General features: G+C 39.1%; 1 protein-coding gene across 9 annotated transcripts in view; it reads left to right on the forward strand.

Annotated features, from left to right (window-relative positions):
- The first annotated feature begins 1,017 nt into the window (after nt 1-1,017).
- FMO5 (flavin containing dimethylaniline monoxygenase 5) overlaps nt 1,018-19,947 on the forward strand; it is a 73,573-nt gene continuing 54,643 nt past the window's right edge. For 6 of the 9 annotated variants that reach the window (XM_054563288.1, XM_054563287.1, XM_054563289.1 and 3 more), the window contains exons 1-6: nt 1,199-1,370; nt 1,609-1,785; nt 8,615-8,803; nt 13,115-13,277; nt 14,047-14,189; nt 15,950-16,149. In XM_054563288.1, coding sequence (XP_054419263.1) covers nt 1,651-1,785; nt 8,615-8,803; nt 13,115-13,277; nt 14,047-14,189; nt 15,950-16,149 — 830 coding nt within the window. In that variant the 5' untranslated portion in view covers nt 1,199-1,370; nt 1,609-1,650. The other 3 variants (XM_054563286.1, XM_054563284.1, XM_054563285.1) reach the window with 3 other exon arrangements.

Below are 19,947 nucleotides of genomic sequence, written 5' to 3' on the forward strand. Positions count from 1 at the left end.
CGTACTGTAACTCAACTAAAAGCAGTTCAACGAGAGTGTTATAAAGGAAGGAGTTAGGCAAAAAAGAAAAGGGATGCAAAAAGAGAGGAGATGAGAAATGAAAGGAGGACTTGTGACTAAATAAGTAAAAATATCCTCCTGAAGGAGCAGTAGGCACAGTGATCGAAAGTCCCGGCCTAAACCTTGACTGCCAGGCTTGCATCCCTGACTTTCCATTTACTTGCAAAATGGGGGTGATAAGAGTACTTGCCTCATAGGGTTGCTTAGAGGATTAAGTGTCCATTTCAATTAGCCTTTGAGAACCATACACTGTAAGCCCTTGAGAAATGATAACTACTTACCCTATGAACAATACTTTTGAGGTGAGAGCAGTAAGTCAAACCCCAGGGCTGGTATTGGAATTCAACCACCTTGAGCAAAGTTGAACAATGATGGATGCACAAGCCACAGCCTACCTCTTCAATGTCCCCTGTCAAAATAAATTCCTGGGTTGGATGTACCCTGACTGTAACCCAGTGAGTAAAATCCTGTATCTGTTATCTTGGCCTTTTCTGCATGATTTTGTATTTGAAAATGTTAGGTTACATTTTAAAAGTGGGTATTTTGCGGGTTTAATTCCACATGTAATAGCATGAGAGAAAACACTTGTAAAAGTATTTTATTTTATTGATATTATCGGTCTGTGTTTTGGTGTTCTCCACTAAACTATAGGCTCCTCTAAGTAGGAGCCCCAATCTGTTCTTCACTGTAGACCAGCATCCATTTCAGGGCATGGGTATTTTAAAGTAAATTTTCACCAGTAGCATAGAACCAAAGATCCAATCTGTGAGATGGGTTGGGGAAGCGGGGAGACACTAGGGACTGAGACCTGTTTTAACAGATTACCTGAAAAGTTGAGGCTCTCCACTTAAGCTGTTGCAGCAAGACTTGCTTTGATATTGCTGACAGTTTCCCTTCACCAATAAGAAGAGTGCGTCCCTTTAAGGCAAGCACCAAGAAGTTCACAGTGGACGCCAAAGGTCGGGAGCTGAGGAGACAGAGGGCGCTCTCTCTGTCGAGAGGGCTGCCCCTCTCGAGAGGGAGTGGTTGAGGGTGCGTAAAATGGCAGCTGAAAGAGAAGTTGTAGGATTATTTTTTTCCTGCCAGAAGCATGTTCAGCCCACGTGTTATTCCCCCGGGCGCTGGTGACGGTAAACAGGCGGGGTGTTGGCTTGAAGAAGTGGTGCGCAACAGTCTGTCCCGGGTCTCCGTCTCCCGTTGGCTGCTGTTGTTGTTTGCACTTTGCTGCTTCAAAGGTCCTTCAAAACAGCCGGAAGTGCATCGTAGCCTCCAGATATCGGCTGAAGGATCCGCCTGGTGCTGTAGGAAAGGTAGTGAAGTGAAGTAATATGGGGTATTAGACAGCAGAGCTCTCCACTCTGAGCTTCAGCTTGGCGGCTTGGGGCTCCCCTGTCTCTCGCGGAGCAATTCCCTTTGACTAAGTAGACAGCAGAATCTGGCTTCCCCGAAGACACCTGTTGTTGCAGGATTTATTTGGATGCTAGGGCCCTGTTCTTTTCTTGAAAGGTGTTATCTTCTGTGTGCTGTCTTTTGTTATTCCTTCTTTAGGTAGATTGCATAGACTCATCCCTGTGAAGATCTCTGGAGACCATGACTAACAAAAGAATTGCTGTGATTGGGGGAGGTGCGAGCGGGCTCACATCTATCAAGTGCTGCCTAGAAGAAGGCTTGCAGCCCATCTGCTTTGAAAGGACTGACGACATCGGAGGGCTCTGGAGGTTCCAGGTAAATCTCCTGGTTTATTGATACTTGGAACCCTAGCTGCAAGTAGGAGCATGAGATATTTTATCCTGTGTCAGGAAATATGATGGCCTTGACAATGATTAAATGTGCTAGAATTCAGTCTGCTGACCTCTTCTCAGCAGCCATCACTTTTATACAGATTCCTCTTTTCCTAGGCTGGCAGCAAAATGGAATACAGGTATCCTTTGTTTTTCTTTTCAAAAATGACACAGAGGTCGTTTCACTTACTTGAGTTTTGCTGCTATCCAGAAGAGGGAAACACTGGGTTGTGGTGAGAAGGTAACACAGTAACAAACAGAAAATGTAAAGTGGTTAGAAAATTTAGAATGGTTGTTCCTGGTCTGCATTAATAGGTAAGTGATGCAGAGTACCTGCTTACAACTCCTTCCAGGAATCCCCCCTTTTAATCTTCTCTAACCTTATTACCTTTCTTCCCCTCCCGTCCCCATCCCTACCCTCTCCTCTTTCTTTCTTCCTTCCAATTCTGGTTCACTTTAGATAATTCTCTCATAATCATTGTCCTTCAGTAGAATATAAAGTCTGGCTGACTTCTTTCCTTTGAACTTTTCCTTCACTTGAGAATTCAAATCAGTAATTCAAAGTCCTGTCTTCAGAAGAAGGCAGAAGACTCCTGCAACTGAGTTTTCTTGTCTTTGCAAATATTCAGTTTTAAAGTCGAGTTGCTTTAACATCCACATCCAGCACTGTGACTTGTTACTAACAGTTAAGGTATCATCTACTTAAATGATAGTTAAGCTTATTATATGCCAAAGAATATTACCTCCTTTCCTGATCTCCAAAATGACATGCATTGGGTTTGCTTTTAAACTCCCTTTGTAAACCAGTGAATGAGATTGGGGTATTTCATAAAAACTAACATGGTGTTGACCAACTCCTTAAAAGTGGCTTCATAGCATTCCTTAGTTGAAGAGCAATACAGTCCTTTTGCATTGGCTCTGTCTTTGGGGACTATATTTAACAATAGTCTTTATTTAGTTCTAGAGTGGATACTGCTTAGCAAACCACATACTTCCCCCATGCCTCTGTCAAAATCAGTCTTGGGCATGGGCTGAAAAGGCTGTTAATTAGTATTTAGTAATCAAATAGAATAGAAAATTCTATTTTTGAAATCCAGCCACAACATGGTGTAGACTTTAACTGCAAAGTCTGAGTTCAAATCCTATGTCTGTACCTATTAGCAGTCACATGTTGGAGAAAATCAGTAAACCTCTCTGTACTTCTGTTTCTTCATCTTTAAGAAGAAGATAATAACAGTACCCACATCATAGAGTTATTGTGGGGATTAAGTGCATGAATAATTGTGTCAATCGTTAATAACAGTGCCAGGTGCAAAATAAGTGTTATATGTTAGTTATTATTCAGTAGACCTGGAGTGAGGCCAGTATATTTGGTGTCTCTGGTAAGCATCCTTGCCAGATTTGGCAGCTACTGACCAAGCATGAAATCACTATCCCAGTGTCCACCATCCTACATGATCATCAGGTACCTGTATTTTATCTCCAGAGTGGTTTAACCTTGTTCTCTGGGTTAAAGACTAAACTTGGAGTTATTTCCTAATTCTTGGCAAAATTTCAACACTTTGTAAAGTACTCCCTTGAAAATAAATAAGCTACATTTTATCATAAATATCTGACTTAAGATAGACCATATCTGTGTCTATTATATTACATATCATATATTTTACACACACACACACACACGCACACACACAGGAATACATGTTCTTTGGGACAGATCCCAGGGATTCAGCATGTATTTTTTTTCTTCTCAAATACCATCATTTTCTTTTCTTATCTCTATTCTTTTTTCTCTAGTCCACCTGCCAAACAGGAGTAGGATTTACTGCTTGCCTCTTCTTGTTATTGCTGAAATTTTCTGGTAATAATTATTCCCCTTTACCCATGAGGGATATGTTTCAGGATCCCTAGTGGATGCCTGAAACCTCAGATAGTGCCAAACTCTATAGAGACTATGTTTTTTCCAACACATACATCCCTATAATAAAGCTTAATTTATAAATTAGGCACAGAAGAGATTAACAACAATAATTAATAATAAAGCAGAGCAATTATACTATAAAAAAGTTGTATGAATGTGGTGTCTCTCAAAATATCTTACAGTATTGTACTCAACTTTTCACTTAAAGGTGTCACTAATGGCTTCTCTTTGGCATACTGAAATTGTCAGCAAAACTACTCTTGCACTTTGGAACCATTATTATATAATACAGTGTTCCTTGAACATGGCCACTGCAATACTTCTGACAGTCAGTATGATAACCAGGATGGCTATAAATGACTAACTTGCAGGGAGCATATACAGTGTAGATATGCTAGACAAAGGGATGATTCACGCCATGGGTAGGTCAGAGAAGGACAAAATGAAATTTCATCATGCTGCTCACAATGGCACAAAATTTAAAACTTAGGAACTGTTTATTTCTGGAATTTCCCATTTAATATTTTCAGACCACAGTTGACTGCAGGTAACTGAAACTGCAGAAAGCTAATAAGGAGGGACTACTATATATATATAAGTTCTCAAGACATTAGTTTCTGTCAATTATTGATTTCATCACTAATGTTATGTAAGACTGATGGTGGAAAAGTACATCGTGTTAACTTACATTCTCTCCAGCATAAGTTCCAATTTTACTTCATTTTTGCTGACATTGGGTAATTGACATTTTTAAAAATCATATTGTATTGATTATGCTATTACAGTTGTCCCAGTTTTTCCCCCTTGGCCCCTTCTACCCAGCTCCTACCCACACACTCCCTCAGGCAATCCCCACATCTTTGTCTGTGGGACATGTGTATATGTTCTTTGGCTACTCTATTCCCTATACTGAACTTTACATCCCCATGACTATTCTGTAACAACCAATTTGTACTTCTTAATCCCTTCACCTTTTTCGCCCATCTTCTTGACCCCCCTCCCATCTGGCAACCAGCAAAATGTCCTCTGTATCTATGATTCTGTTTCTGTTCTGCTTGTTTCATTTATTTTGTTTTTTAGAATCAATTGTTGATAGATATGTATTTATTGCCATTTTATAGTTCATATTTTTGATCTTCTTAGAGAAAACCCTTTAACATTTCATACAGTACTGGTTTGATGATGATGAACTCCTTTAGCTTTTTCTTGTCTGGGAAGCTCTTTTGCTGTCCTTTGATTCTAAATGATAGCTTCCCTGGATAGAGTAATTTCAGTTGTAGGTGCTTGATTTTTATCACTTTGAATATTTCTTGCCAATCCCTTCTTTTTATTATTATTATCTTTTAAGTCCATATTGTTCTTTCCATTACCATTTAGTCCCTTTATACCCCTCTCTTTCGAGTAATCACCACACTGTTGTCCATGCCCTTGAGTCCAATTTCCTTTTTTGCTCAATCCCTCCACCCTCTAACCTCCTCCACCAACCAGCTGCCATCCTGCTCTCATTCTTTGAGTCTGTCCCCATTTTCCTTATTAGTTCGGTTTGTTCATTAGATTCCATAAACGAGTGAAATCATCTATATTTGCCTTTCTTACTGGCTTATTTCACTTAGCATAATGCTCTCCAGGTCCATCCATACTGTCGCAAAGAGTAAAAATTTCTTCTTTTTTACAGTCAAGTAGTGTGGTGGACCCCATCCCATGGAGTCCTCTGATTCACCATGGATGAAATCACAAGTCATTTCAGACACCAAGTGCTGCCAGGAAAAAGGGAAGGCAGTTCCCTCTAGTGGAGAATGCCCTGAGCCCTTCTCTGAAGTGGTTTTAATTGAGAATGATAAGCCTGCATGCAAAGCTAATCAATCAATGCCTAAAAGCTATATTTACAGAAAACAGATAGAGATCGTAGATAACAATTGAAGGAACACAGAGATTTGCCTCAGGTCAAAGTCTGTTATGTTGATGTCAGATGGTCATTAATGTATGGATCCTGAATTTAGGAATTCACTCCTTCTGATTGGAGCATAAGCATTTGGTTTTTCCTTATCAGCGCAGTGATAAGAAGAGCAAGCATCAGCGGATACAACACATTCTTTAGGCAAGATTTCCTATGGGAACCTGCAGTGTTACCATGTCTGCCTCCCAGCATTCCCAGTTTTCTGGTTGAGACTTATTACAGGCCCTTTTTCAAGGCCTGGCTCCGCAGGGCTACAATTCCACACAAAGTGGTCCCCAACAGAGCAGTATTCCACTGTGTAAATGTCCCATAGTTGTTTTATCCACTCAGTTACTGATAGACACTTCGGCTACTTCCATATCTTGGCAATTGTAAATATGCTTCAATGAACATAGGGGTGCTTATGTTCTTTCAAATTAGTGTTTTGGGTTCCTTCAGATACATTCCTAGAAGTGGGATTTCTGGGTCAAAAAGCAGATCCATTTTTAATTTTTTGAGTTATCTCCAGACTGCTTTCTCCCGGCCTGTAAAGTTTCCATTGACAAATCAGCTGACAGTCTTATAGGAGATCCCTTCTAAGTAACACTTGTTTTTTTTCTTGCCACTCTTAAGGTTCTCTCTTCGTCTTTAACCTTTGACATTTTACTTATGATGTGTCTTTGTATGGGTATCTTTGTATTCATCTTGTTTGAGACACTCTGTGCTTCCTGGACTTGTATGTCTATTTTCTGTACCAAGTTAGAGAAGTTTTCTGTCATTATTTTTTCAAATAGGTTTCTAATTACTTGCTCTCTATTCCTCTTCCAGCAGCCCCATGATGCGAATGTTGGTGTGCTTGATTTGTCTTGTAGGCTCCTTACACTATCCTCATTTTTTTGGATTCTTTTTTCTTCTTGCTGTACTAATTGGTTGTTTTTTGCTTCCTTATATTCCAAATCGCTGGTTTGATTCTCAGCTTCATCCACTCTACTGTTGATTCCCTATAAATTGTTTTTTACTTTAATTAGAGTATCCTTTGCTTCTGACTGGATTTTTTTTATGCTGTTGGGGTACTTGCTAAGTTCCCCTGAGCATCATTATTATAGTGTTTTGAACTCTGCATCTAGTAGATTCCTTGTCTCCATTTTGTTTAGTTTTTTTTTTTCTGGAGTTTTGTTGTGTTCTTTCATTTTGGATATGTTTCTTTGTCTCCTCACGTTGGCAGCCTCCCTGCATTTGTTTCTGTGCATTAGGTAGTGCTGATATGACTCCTAGGCTTGGTAGAGTGGCCTAGTGTAGAACGTATCCTGTAGAGTCCAGCGGCACAGCCTCCCCTATTACGCAAGCTGGGTACTTAAGGCATGCCCACCATGTCTGTTGTGTACACCCTCCTGTTATCGGTGAGCCTTGATTGCTATTGGCACATCCAAGGTCAACCACCATCTGTGTTCTCTCCATGGTCACAGAGCACAAGCTGCAAAGCAATCTGCAGGTGGCTGCTATTTGTTCTGGGCTTAAAGGTGCCCAGGCAAGGCCAAGCTGTGAAACAAAGGCTGGCTGCTGCTAGTGCCAGACCTGAAGCAACGTAGTGAGAAGTATGAGGCTCTGTGGCCTTGTGGGGGAGGACTCAGAAAAGGAGCAGTGGCCTCTGTCAGCACCTCTGTCTGGGAAAAAGCTGCCCTCCAACACTTGCCCTGATACCAGACAATTCATTTTCTCCCTGTACTGATGCCTTTTAGTCTGCTGTCCCCATGCTGGAGCTCAGAGGCAATGAGTCCAAGTAAGTCTGTGCATGTGCCCTTTAAGAGAAACTGCCTGAAAATCCTGCAATTTATGTCTCCCACAGCCTCAATCCCTACCAGTTTTACAGCCAGGAGTTATGGGGACTTATCTTCCTAGCACTGGAACCCTGGGCTGGGGAACCTAGTGTGAGGCTGGGACCCCTTGCTCCAGAGATATCCCTTCTGATTTCTATCTGCCACATGTGGGTGAGGGACCAGCCTCTTCCACATCTCCACCTCTCCTACCAGTCTTGATGTGGATTCTTCTTTAATTCTGTATTTGGTTTCTTCTTTAATTTTGTAATCATAGGACATTCATTCAGCTCAATTTCTGAAGATTCTAAATGATGGTTCTTCTATAATTTAGTTGTAATTTTGATGTGGTTGTGTGAGGGGGCAAGCTATGTTTACCTGTGCTGCCATCTTGATTGGAAGTTCAGTAATTGTCTTTTAAATTAGTAAAAATGAGGTAAAAAGGGAACATACTGAACAGAATTTAAGTTAGTACAGATATTCCTGGAGAGCAATCTCATGAGTATATGAAAACCCTCAAAACTTACCTAGGCTTTGAAATATATAAAATAGTTAAGACTATTATTCAGATGGGCAGTTCTCACCTGGAGTTTTAGGTCATTGCAATCAGGTGACAACTGAGACTGGACATCTGCTATGGTCTTTTTGCTCACACATTTAGAGCTTCAACTGGGATAACTAGGATTTCTGGGAGCTGGTTACACATCCCTCTATCCCGTACATTCTCTTCATGTGACTAACATGGGCTTCCTCACAGTATGGTAGTCTCAGGGTGGCTGGACTTTTTGCATGGCTGCTGTTTTCCACCAAAGCAAGCTTTCTGAGAGACCTAGGCAGAGGCTGAAAGACTACTTGTGACAGTCTTGGAAGCCATTCAATATCATTCCAACTGCATGCTTCTGGTCAAAAGCAAGTCATAAAGACAACTCAGATTCAAGGGGAAGAGACTTACATAAGGGTGCAAATACTGGGAGGTATGTGTGTGTATGTAACTTTTTTTAAAATGATATTTCTTTCAGAAACTTTTGGAAGTGTTTATTGGTTATTTATAAAACACGAAGTTAATTCTTTAGTGGCTATGAATGCATCTTATTTATTGCAGGAAAATCCTGAAGAAGGAAGGGCCAGTATTTACAAGTCAGTCGTCATCAACACTTCTAAGGAGATGATGTGCTTCAGTGACTATCCCATCCCAGATCATTTTCCTAACTTCATGCACAACTCCCGGGTCCTGGAGTATTTCAGGATGTATGCCAAAGAATTTGACCTTCTAAAGTATATCAAGTTTAAGGTAGGAAATTTTGTGGGTATCTTTGTGTTTGAAGTTGTCCAGTAAATGAATAAGTGTGCTTCATTCAGCAGTGCTTACATGTAAATACTGGTCTGCTGTCACATCTATCATATCTAGACGAAGATTGCACTCTGTGTCTTCTCTGTGTCTGAAAAATATTCACAGAAAGGTCCTTATGTTGTATATTTTGGCTGCAGTTCCAGGAAACCACCTGCCAGAATGTTTTCATTGCCTTCATTTTAAACTATTTGATTGTTATAAAATAAGTAAGGGAGAACGTTTTCCCAGTTAGAGAGGGAAACTGACAGGTATGGGAACATAGTCAAGGTATGGAAACTTTAAAACTCTCTGGTTCCACAACTTGTCCACTAGAGCTTAGCCCTTTTATACTTTCTAAAGTATTTTCTAATGCCTTATTTTATGTGATCACAACAACCCATTGAAATAGATAATGGGAAGTTAATGAGAAAGCAAAGAAGTTAACACTGGTCAAGAGGGAAGAACACTGAATTAGGCAACAAAAGCTTGAATTCTACTTTTTTTTTTTTTTTTACTAATCAACTTGTTACTTCAGACAAGTAAATTCCTCAATTTTCACATGTCTTAATTTTGTTTTCTGTAAAACAAGATGATTGTACTAGATCACTTCAATGGTTTCTTCCTGCTGTAATGTCTTCCATGACTTTTCTATCACTTTTAGCCAGGGACATAAAAGAACAGATATTCCTGACAGCTGGCAAAAAGCTTGAATCTTCTACATTTTTTCTTTGTGATGAAAACTCTTAGGATCTACTGTCTTAACAACTTTCAAACATACCATACAGCAGTGTTAACTGTAGTTACATGTAGTGCATTATATCCCCAGTCCTTATTTATCTTATAACTGGAGTTTTGTACCTTTTCACCACCTTAATTCAATTATCCTATCCCCACCTCCTTTGTATTGGGTTGGACAAAACATTCATTTGGTTTTGAAGTGAAGACACGTTTTTCATTTTCACCTTTATTGAACAATGTATTCACATTTTGTTCTACTACCTTCTGCCATCTTTCAGGCAACTTCAGAATTCCATTTTCCCAAAACATTTTATGTTTCTGAGCAAAGAACTTTTTTAAGTGCCTTTTGCGGCCTTCCAGGAAATTGAAATTTTTTCCATTAAGAGAATTTTGTAAAGACCAAAATAAATGGAAATCCAAAGGTGAAATGTCTGGCAAATGCAGTGAATGAATCATACTTTCTCAGCCAAGCTGTAACAGCTTTTGTCTGGTCATCAAAGAAACATGCAGTCTTGTGTTATCCTGGGAGAAGGTGATACATTCTCTGTTGACTAATTCCAGATGCATTTTGTCGAGTGCTGCTTTCAGTTGGTCTGATTGGAAGCAGTACTTGTTGGAATTAATCACTTGGTTTTCTGGAATAAGCTCATAATAAAGGACTCCCTTCCAATCTCACCATATACACAACCTCACCTTCTCTGGATGAAGACTGGTCTTTGGTGTGGATAGGGCTTGTTATTTCACTTACCCCACAGTCTCTTCCAGTCCACATTATTGTAAAATATCCATGTTTCATCACCTGTTACAATTTGTTTTAAAAGCAGAATGCTTTCATTACATTTAAGTAGAGTATTGTATGTGGAAATATGGTTAAGAAGGGTTTTCATTTCACTTATGTGGAACCCAAGTATTGAAGTGATTAACATAGTCAAGCTGGTGCAAATGATTTTCAAAACTTATTTGAATATTTTGAGTATGTTGGCTATCTCCTGTGTGGTATAACATTGATTGTTCTCAGTTAATGTCTCGATTTGATCACTAACAACTTCAACAGGTCTACCGTACCATAGAACATCATCCAGGGAGAAATCTCTAGCACAAAACTTCACAAACCACTTTTTGATGTGTTTGATCAGTCATAACACCTTCTCCATACACTGCACAATTGTTTTTTTGCATTTCAGTTGCATTTTTACCTTTCTTGAAATAATAAAATGAAATATGCTGAAAATGTTTATTTTATTCCATCTTCAATATAAAAATGGCTACACAAAAATTCACCAATTTTGATGTTTTTTTTAAATGCATGCTGATATGACAGCTGTCACAATATAATCTAACAAAATTGTTTCAAATGAAGTTAAAGACAACTAAGTGCCACTAAAGCCATCTTATGGGAAAAACGAATGAATGAAATTTTTGGCCAACCCAATACTTTCTTTCTCTGTTCTTTTCTCTCTCTCTCTCTCTCTCTTTTTCCTTTTTTTAATCCTAACTCAAGGACATTTTTTTCATTGCTTTTAAAGAGAGAGAAAGGGGGAGAGAGAAAGAAAGAAACATCAGTGTGAGAGAGAACCATTGATTTGTTGCCTCCTCTATGTGCCCCAACTGGGGGTTGAACACACAACCTAGGTATGTGCCCTGCCTGGGAATTGAACCTGCAACCTTTCAGTGTATGGGACGATGTTCAAACCAACTAACCCACACCAGTTAGGGCCTTCCTTCTGCTTTCTGATCATTCTGCTAAATCATGCCTTTTTCTGTTTAACAACAATAAAAATGGTAATATCCAGGGACAACTTCCAAAGTAAGTCATTTACAGCCCAATAGTACTTTTCTTCACTTGCTTAAACACTGATTGAACAAGTTTGTTACCATTCTAAGCAGTGAAGATACAAAGACAAAAACAAAACAATACAAATCCAGTGATTTCATAGTTAAGGCGATGGAAAAATGAAAAAAGATATTATAAATACAATTAATAAAAATAAAGAATGTTGACCTTAAAAAAGTCAGCCAGATATTTCTCCAGCAAAATAGGTTTTTTCAGGTATTACAACAAAGAATTGCAATCCAGAACATACAACCATGTTGGCCCACGCAAGTCAGCTAAAATAAAGAAGAGGGAACTCTTTTACAAAGGGGAAGAAGAAGTTGAGAGGACTATTACAAAGAGTTCTCCCTGTTGTGCTTCATGATTGACATAGGGCATGACAGCTCCCCTCCCCGCCCTTCCTACTTCATTTTAAATGAGATTTCCATTGACTTTTTTTTAAAACAAGCGTTACAGGGTGAGAAATTCTATAGAGATCTGTATATTACAGCTCAGAGGAGGGATGTTTAACCCATCTGGTCATGAGGTATCAGGCATGAAGGAAGTTTTCTTAGAGGAGATAATATCTAAAGGAAAGGTTGAACAGTGAGCAGGAATCAGCCAAATGAAGAAGGAATAAAAGGATGATCCAGACAGAAGCACTAGCCTGTGTAAAAGCAAGAACTACAAATAGTGCAGAATGCCTAGAGTATAAATGTTTGGAATCTCTATTAGTCCACCAAGACATTATGGTCATAGACCCTAGAAGCACATAGGGACACATTCTTAATGTTTTCTTAGGCTGGACAGAGTAACCCATATATATTTATTTTTTAAAACTAAAAATTATACCACTGACTATCCCATCTCACAGCTTCTTCTTTGATAGTTACTTGTAAAATAGGCATTTATGGGAGCCAAAGAGAGGTTTATTAACATATAACTTTTTTATGTAAATGAACCACTGAAATGTTTTTCTACTCTACTAGAAAAGGGAGCCCTATAGTTCAGTCACATGTTTGAGGATAGACAGTGAGAACAGTACTTGGGGTAAGAAGACATCAGAGGGTCTCAGGATGTTTGGGGGTCAGGAGAGGAAGAGGCATTTAGTGCACAGGGTATCTTAGAAGCACTGGAGAAGCCTAAGGTTTATTCAAGTGTTGCATTGCCTATGGCAGCAATTTTCAATCTTTTTCATTTCATGGCACACATAAACTAATTACTAAAATTCAGGGGCACATCAAAACACATTTTTTGCTAGTCTGACAAAAAATAGGTATAATTTTGATTCATTCACACTAGACAGGTACTGTTGTGTTGGCTGTAGTCATTTTTTAATTTGACAATCTAAGGGAAAAGAGTCCAGTGCCCCTAACTAGTCAGGTATTGCATGTTTCAAAAATTCTTGTGGCACACCGGTTGAAAATCATTGCCTTAGGGCACTGTCCCAAAGAACTAGTAATTTGCACTTTTCTAGAAGCAGTGCATCATTAGCCTGCCAACTCTATTTTATTTAATTGGTCTCATGGAAGTTTTCTCACTCTGACCACATCTCACAAAACTGTTATTTGTGGAGTATGGAAATCAAATACTCTTGCATGAGCCCTCTCATGTGATGTCAGCTCTTTGTGTCACACTCTGGCAGGAGACTCAGGTCAGGGAAGATGTCCACTATAGAGGCTGTGGTTACCATCCACTGTAGTTATCACTTTTCTTTTCAGACTACTGTGTGCAGTGTGAAAAAGCAACCTGACTTCTCCACCTCAGGCCAGTGGGAAGTGGTCACAGAATCTGAAGGGAGAAGGGAGGTAAATGTCTTTGATGGAGTCATGGTTTGCACTGGCCATCATACCAATGCTCACTTACCCTTGGAAAGCTTCCCTGGTGAGTAGCCTACTGGGAAGGAAGACCCTTGAACCAGGCCGCTATCCTGATCCCTGAGAAGTGGGGCGATTTCGGTTTTAGAGATTCCTACCTTGGGATGAAATAAGGCTTATCCTAATTCTGCATATTCTCCTCAAAGATGTGGGAGTAATTGTATTATTGGCATTTGGGAGGTAGAGAGAATAGTAATTTTAGAAACTAGAGAAAAGTTAGAGGGCTCTATATTTAGTTTCACAATAGTTTTTCTAAGGATCAAGAGAAAGTACATGGAGTTATGAGCATTAGGTTGAATGAGGATTTTCAGCAATCATGGAAACAAACAAAAGTATTGAGTTTATAAGGAAGAAATTAAAGCTTAAGGAAATAATTCATTATAGTCTTTGACCTGGATTTTCATTTTGAACAAAAGCACTCTGTATATTCTAGAGTTTATAAGAATATATATACTCCAGTTGAAATGGGAGTAGGTATTTAAAGAGAATGAAAAGACAAAAGAGAATGGAAATTTTCTGAAGCCATTTGTATTTCTGAGCCTACAAGTCCAGGATACAAAGAGATCCTTAGTGAAGCAGGCTATTTATTATAAGGAATTCACAAGGTTCTGCTCTGAGGCTATGGGAGACAGGCAAAAATATTCAGAAAGGCAAGTAAATAAAGGGAGAACATATAGAGAGTATATGTTTAAAGTCTACACACTGTAAAAAAAAATGATTTGTCAAATAATATCATCTGAACTATCACCTGATAATTATTTTTCCTCCTCCTGCAGGAATTGAGACATTCAAAGGACAGTACTTCCATAGCCGAGACTATAAGAGTCCAGAGCGTTTCACTGGAAAGAGAGTCATTATAATTGGCATTGGGAATTCTGGAGGGGATCTGGCTGTGGAGATAAGCCATGTAGCCAAGCAGGTTTGAATAAGCAAATGATTTACTTTGCTTCACCAAAAAATCTACGGGTGGACTCAACAGAGAGTATGAATACCTGCACATAGCTCATCAGTGCCAATGGCAGATGTGGGGCGTGGTTCATTGCCTCACTTGATAACACTGATTGATGGTATCATGGCACCAAGGTTGCCAGTTAGATTCCCGTTTTTAGATTGGCCTCACACTAAGGAATGAGGTCATGGCCACAGACTGTGCTCGTAATCCCGATCAGCTGTTCTCTTCAGGCTTTGAACCAAATAATTGATTCAGAGGGAGAGCTTGTCAGAATGTAGTACTCAGAAGTGTGGATCTTTTTTTGGCCAGCAGCAGTGCCATGCTCTTATGTGAAGGAAAGCACACTGGGTCACTGAAAACTTTTCACTCATAGGATGGTGGGTGAATGTTCCTCTTCACTCCCCAACTGGAAAAAAGAAGCAGTCTAATTTTCCCAAAGACAGTACGCTTATCAGTATGAAAGTGTCCATACTGTAGCACATGCAGGCAGCTCACACCAGCCTTTGCATACAGTTAGGTAACAGAGAATGACATTTTTACTAAAGCGATTTCTATGACCTTGAGGGATTTTTTGTTTGTTTTGTATCACAGATTTTGAACTGGAAAGAAAGTGTCTTCATTATAAATTCCTAGAAAAAGACATGTCATTTTTATATTTTGTTATTCGTATCTTTATTGAATCATAACTATCGATAGTTAAATGTATGGTTGTTCTTCACTTAACTGTAATTATGCTGTGCAGGAGATTTAGCCAGAAAGGGTTATAAAATGACTGTCCAGTTTTCTGTTATTTTACTAGAAATCTTCATTTTTTTTCAATTAAATAATCAATGAAACATTTCTCAAGTACAGGCTTTGGCATTGGAAATTCAGCTCTTCCACTTGCTAGCTGTACGATCTGAGGCAAATTATGCATCTCTCCATTCCTCTCACCCATGAAATGGGGATAATAATACCTCCTGAGGAGGTCATTGTGGTGGTTAAATAAAATACAGATAAAGGACCTGGCTTACAGATCACAAATCTCAAAAAATGGAAGTGATATGATGATAATGTGTTAGCGAGACTAAAAGATTTGAATGCTGTACCTTCCACCCTGGAGAAAACATTTGGAGGGACAGAAAATAAGAGTGCTTAACTTTACACATTTATTCTCACTCATAGTGACCTTAAGCACTATCATAATTAAGCACTTTTACACAGTTGGAAAAAAAAGGTTAATATCAATATAAATGAAAACAGATTGTTCTGGTAATAATGCAAACAATGTCAAAGGCAAAAGAGGCTGAGGGTTTTGAAATAAATGATCTCCAGTTTCTTTCAGCTTTGCTGTTCCACGGTTTTAAATGAGTTGAACAGGGGGTAAGTGCTAGAGAGTTCAAAGGATGGAGAGGAAATTGTCAGCCAGAACAATCAGTGGTGTCTTCATGGAGGAGGCAGACTTGATCTGGATCTTAAAAATGGATAGGTTTTGCGGAATTGAGAGGATGGGGGCTTTTCAGGGAGGTATAATAACAAACAGAAATGCTGTGGTGTTTAAGAGCAAGACATATTCTTGGTCAGTGAATATACCAATCTGATTGTAAGCTAAATGTCTAAGAAGGATCGTGCAGGCACTGAAAAGCCAGACTACTGAGTTAAACTTCCTTTGAATAAAATGGGGTACTTTTAAAGAATTATGAACCAGAGAATGATCAAAGCAAACAATTTTTTTTCCCATGCACCAGGTTTTCCTCAGCACCAGGAGAGGGGCTTGGATCATAAATCGTGTAGCAGACCATGGATATCCTAATGACGTGTTATTCCTGTCTCGATTTAACTATTTTGTGGGGAAGATTTGTGGTCAATCATTAATGAACACATATTTGGAAAAAAAGATGAACCAAAGGTTTAACCATGAAATGTATGGCTTAAAGCCTAAACACAGGTATGTTCTCAGGATGGGATTGAAGCAGCAATAACCAAAGCACAGAAATAAGGACTGTTCAAATAGCCTAATAGTAGAGCTACCTGTATACATTAGAAAAATCTACAGAATCTGAGATCAGATTTCCACCTTGCCCCCACAGACATCCAAGATCTCTTGGTCTGTAATCTTTGATCTATGATTCTCCTTGGTGTTAACCATCTGATCATTTCCCTAGGTACTAGTTTGTTTTTTCTTTAATACATGATGTCTAACAACAACAAAATGGTAGTAGAGGGCAGCGTATCATTCATTTATTAATCCATGAAACAAACATTGAGCACCCCTTGTGAGCCAAGGATTACACTGGGCATGAGCATACAGAGATTAAAAACCTAATAGTAATACTAATGCAAATAATAACACCTTACCTTTTTGAGGACTTAATAAATTGGCATTTCTCCTCCATTTTATAGGTATAAAAATTGACACTAAAGCTAATTAGCCCAAGATTACAAAGGAGGTAAATGGCAGGTTCGAGAAATGGATTTTACCTTAACTACTGAGAAGACTGACGATAGAATACGATAAAGAAATGTATGCATGCTGTGAGAGTCTGAAGGACGGGAGTCCTCACACAGCCACTTATGGAAGCTGTGAAAGCATTTCTAGGGGGTGATTTTAAATGCTTTTTCCCTCCAACTTTTTACTTTTTTAATATTTAGATTTACTTCATACAAATTGGTAAATACAATGAGCACCCATATACTCTTCACATAGATTCACCTATTTTTAATAGTCCACTATATTTGCTTTCTTTCCCCCTCTCTGAAGATAGATCCATACATATATATCATATATACTACAGACATACATGTACACGTTTTTTCTAAACCATTTAATAGTAAGGTGCAATTATTAAGACACTTTACCCTAAATTATTCAACATATATTGCCTGAGAAAAGGCATTCTCCTACATAAACATAATACAATGATCACACTTGGAAATTTAACATTGATAAAATACCATTATATAATGTATTCAAATTTATCAAGTTATCCCAATAATATATATTTATAATTTTTTATTTTATTGATTATGCTATTACAGTTGTTCCTTTTTTCCCTCCCCTTTATTCCTCTCCACCCTGCACCACCCCCCCCCCCCGCACCCCTCCCCCTTAATTCATGTCCATGGGTGGTACATATGAGTTCTTTGGCTTCTCCATTTCCTATACTATTCTTAACCTCCCCATGCCTATTTTGTACTTACTATTTATGCTTCTTATTCCCCGTATCTTTTCTCCATTCTTCCCCCTCCACTACCCCTCTGTTTTACTATTCATAGTTTTTTATCTTCTTTTTCTTAGATAAGTCCCTTTAACATTACATATTATAAGGGCTTGGTGATGATGAACTCCTTTAACATGACCTTCTCTGGGAAGCACTTTATCTGCCCTTCCATTCTAAATGATGGCTTTGCGGGATACAGTAATCTTAGATGTAGGTCCTTGTCTTTCATGACTTTGAAAACTTCTTGCCAGCCCCTTCTTGCCTACAAGGTTTGTTTTGAGAAATCAGCTGATAGTCTTATGGGAACCTTTGTAGGTAATTGTCTCCTTTTCTCTTGTTGCTTTTAAGATTATCTCCTTATCTTTAATCTTGGGTAAGGCAATGATGATGTGCCTTGGTGTGTGCTTCCTTGGGTCCAACTTCTTTGGGACTCTCTGAGCTTCCTGGATCTCCTGGAAGTCTATTTCTTTGGCCAGATTGGAGAAGTTCTCCTTCATTGTTTGTTCAAATAAGTTTTCAATTTTTTGCTCTTCCTCTTCTCCTTCTGGCACCCCTATGATTTGGATGTTGGATCATTTAAAGTTGTCCCAGAAATTCCTAAGCCTCTCCTCATTTTTTTGAATTCTTGTTTCTTCATTCTGTTCTGGTTGAATGTTTATCTCTTCCTTCTCCTCCAAATCTTTAATTTGAGTCCTGGGTTCCTTCCCTTTACTATTGGTTTCCTGTATATTTTTCTTTACTTCACTTTGCATAGCCTTTGCTTTTTCCTCCATTTTGTGACCATACTCAACCAATTCAGTGAACATCCAGATTACCAGTATTTTGAACTGGGCATCTGATAGGTTGGCTCTGTTCATCACTTAGTTCTATTTTTGGAGCTTTGATCTGTCCTTTCATTTGGGCCATATTTCTTTGTCTTGGCGAGCCTTGGAAATCATTGGAAGGGACAGAGCCTTAGGTATTTGCCAGGGCAGCCCAGGTCACTGAGTTGTGATGCTCTGTGTGGGGGAGGAGTCTGAGAGGACACAATGCCACTTGTTCGTCTCTTGGCTGGCTTTCAGTCACTTCCCCCACTACCCACAAGCAAATTGGGCCCTTCTGGTGCTGATTCCCCAGTGCGTGGTTTTGTGTACATTCTAGGACCCTGTGGGTCTCTCCAGTGGACTCTCCTGCGAGGCTGGAAGTTTCTCCTCTGCTGCAACCCCCAAAGCTTTTTACAGTCAGAGATTTTGAGGCTTTCTTTTCCCGCACTGGAACCCTGGATTGCGCAGTCTGTCTCACTCCCCAGCTGTTCCTCCAGTTTATCTGCAGGCAAATGTGGGACCGCCTGGTCTGCCAGCCACTGCCTTACCCACCCAGTCCTCCAACTGCTGCCTTGCCATGTGTCCCCTCTGCCCTGGCTGCCCATCTCCGCGCCTCCTACTGGTCTGGATGAATGTTTCTTCTTTGGCACCTTGGCTTTTTTGGACTTCCATACAGTTTGATTTTCTGGCAGTTCTGGTTATTTTTTGTTTTTAAATTTGTTGTTGTCCTTCTTTTGGTTGTGCGAGGAGGCAAAATATGTCTACCTATGCCTCCATCTTGGCCAGAAGTCCTCAGCTTTTTTTATTTTTAAATCCAGGATCCTGTCAGATATTAGACCATTGCATTTAGCTGTCATGTCTCTTTAATATCTCTTAACCTGAAATAATTCTTTAAAAAAAAATCCAAGCTAAATTGTTTTGCAGAAAGTCTGTATGTTTGGATTTGCATAGTTAATCTTCCTTTATTATCCAGGTTACACATTTTGGGCACAAATACTCATAGGTAATGGTGTGCCTTGGTAGGTCACATCAGGGGCCACATGATGGCAGTTTATTCCATATTAACGTTGTTAAATTTGATCACCTGGACAAGGTGGTATCGACCAGGATTTTCCTCTGCTAAGATTTTTTTCCTTTGAGTGGGGTGATATTTTGAGGCTCTGTTCCCCAACACCTTTCACCCATTTATTTCACCCTAATTATGAAAACTGTAGCATCAATCACTTTGGGGATTATAAAATAAATTGAGGCTTTATTGAGTTATTGAATAATAGGAGATAGTCGAGCAATAGGATAAGGAAGTAGCATTCCAATTATAAGTACAAGATCTTGAAATAGTAAAAAAAAAATATGTTTTGGGGTCTGCATGTAGTTTGGTTTGACTAGACTATATGGGAAAGATGGGAGAATGACTGAGTGCATCTCCAGGCTCACTGGGCAGGTCCAAGAAAACCTGCATAATCTTTGCTAAATAAAAAGTTTGGGATGAAGACAGGCCAGATCCATTGCAAGATTTTAAGCAAGTGAGTGACATAATAGTAAATGAATTTTAGAACAACCACTCCAAAAATTATGTAGAAGATAGATTAAAAGAGGATAGAGCAGGAGGCTGTAAAGACTGCTGTAATAGTCCAGTGAGATAGAAAATAGATAAAAACTATTCTGGGGATGTTAAGAGGAGAAAAGAAAAAGACCTGGTGACCAGATGTAAGACTCACTATT

Source organism: Pteronotus mesoamericanus, unplaced genomic scaffold (assembly GCF_021234165.1).
Source record: "Pteronotus mesoamericanus isolate MK-2021 breed Mesoamerican mustached bat unplaced genomic scaffold, CSHL_Meso_final scaffold_705, whole genome shotgun sequence".
NCBI lineage: Eukaryota > Metazoa > Chordata > Mammalia > Chiroptera > Mormoopidae > Pteronotus > Pteronotus mesoamericanus.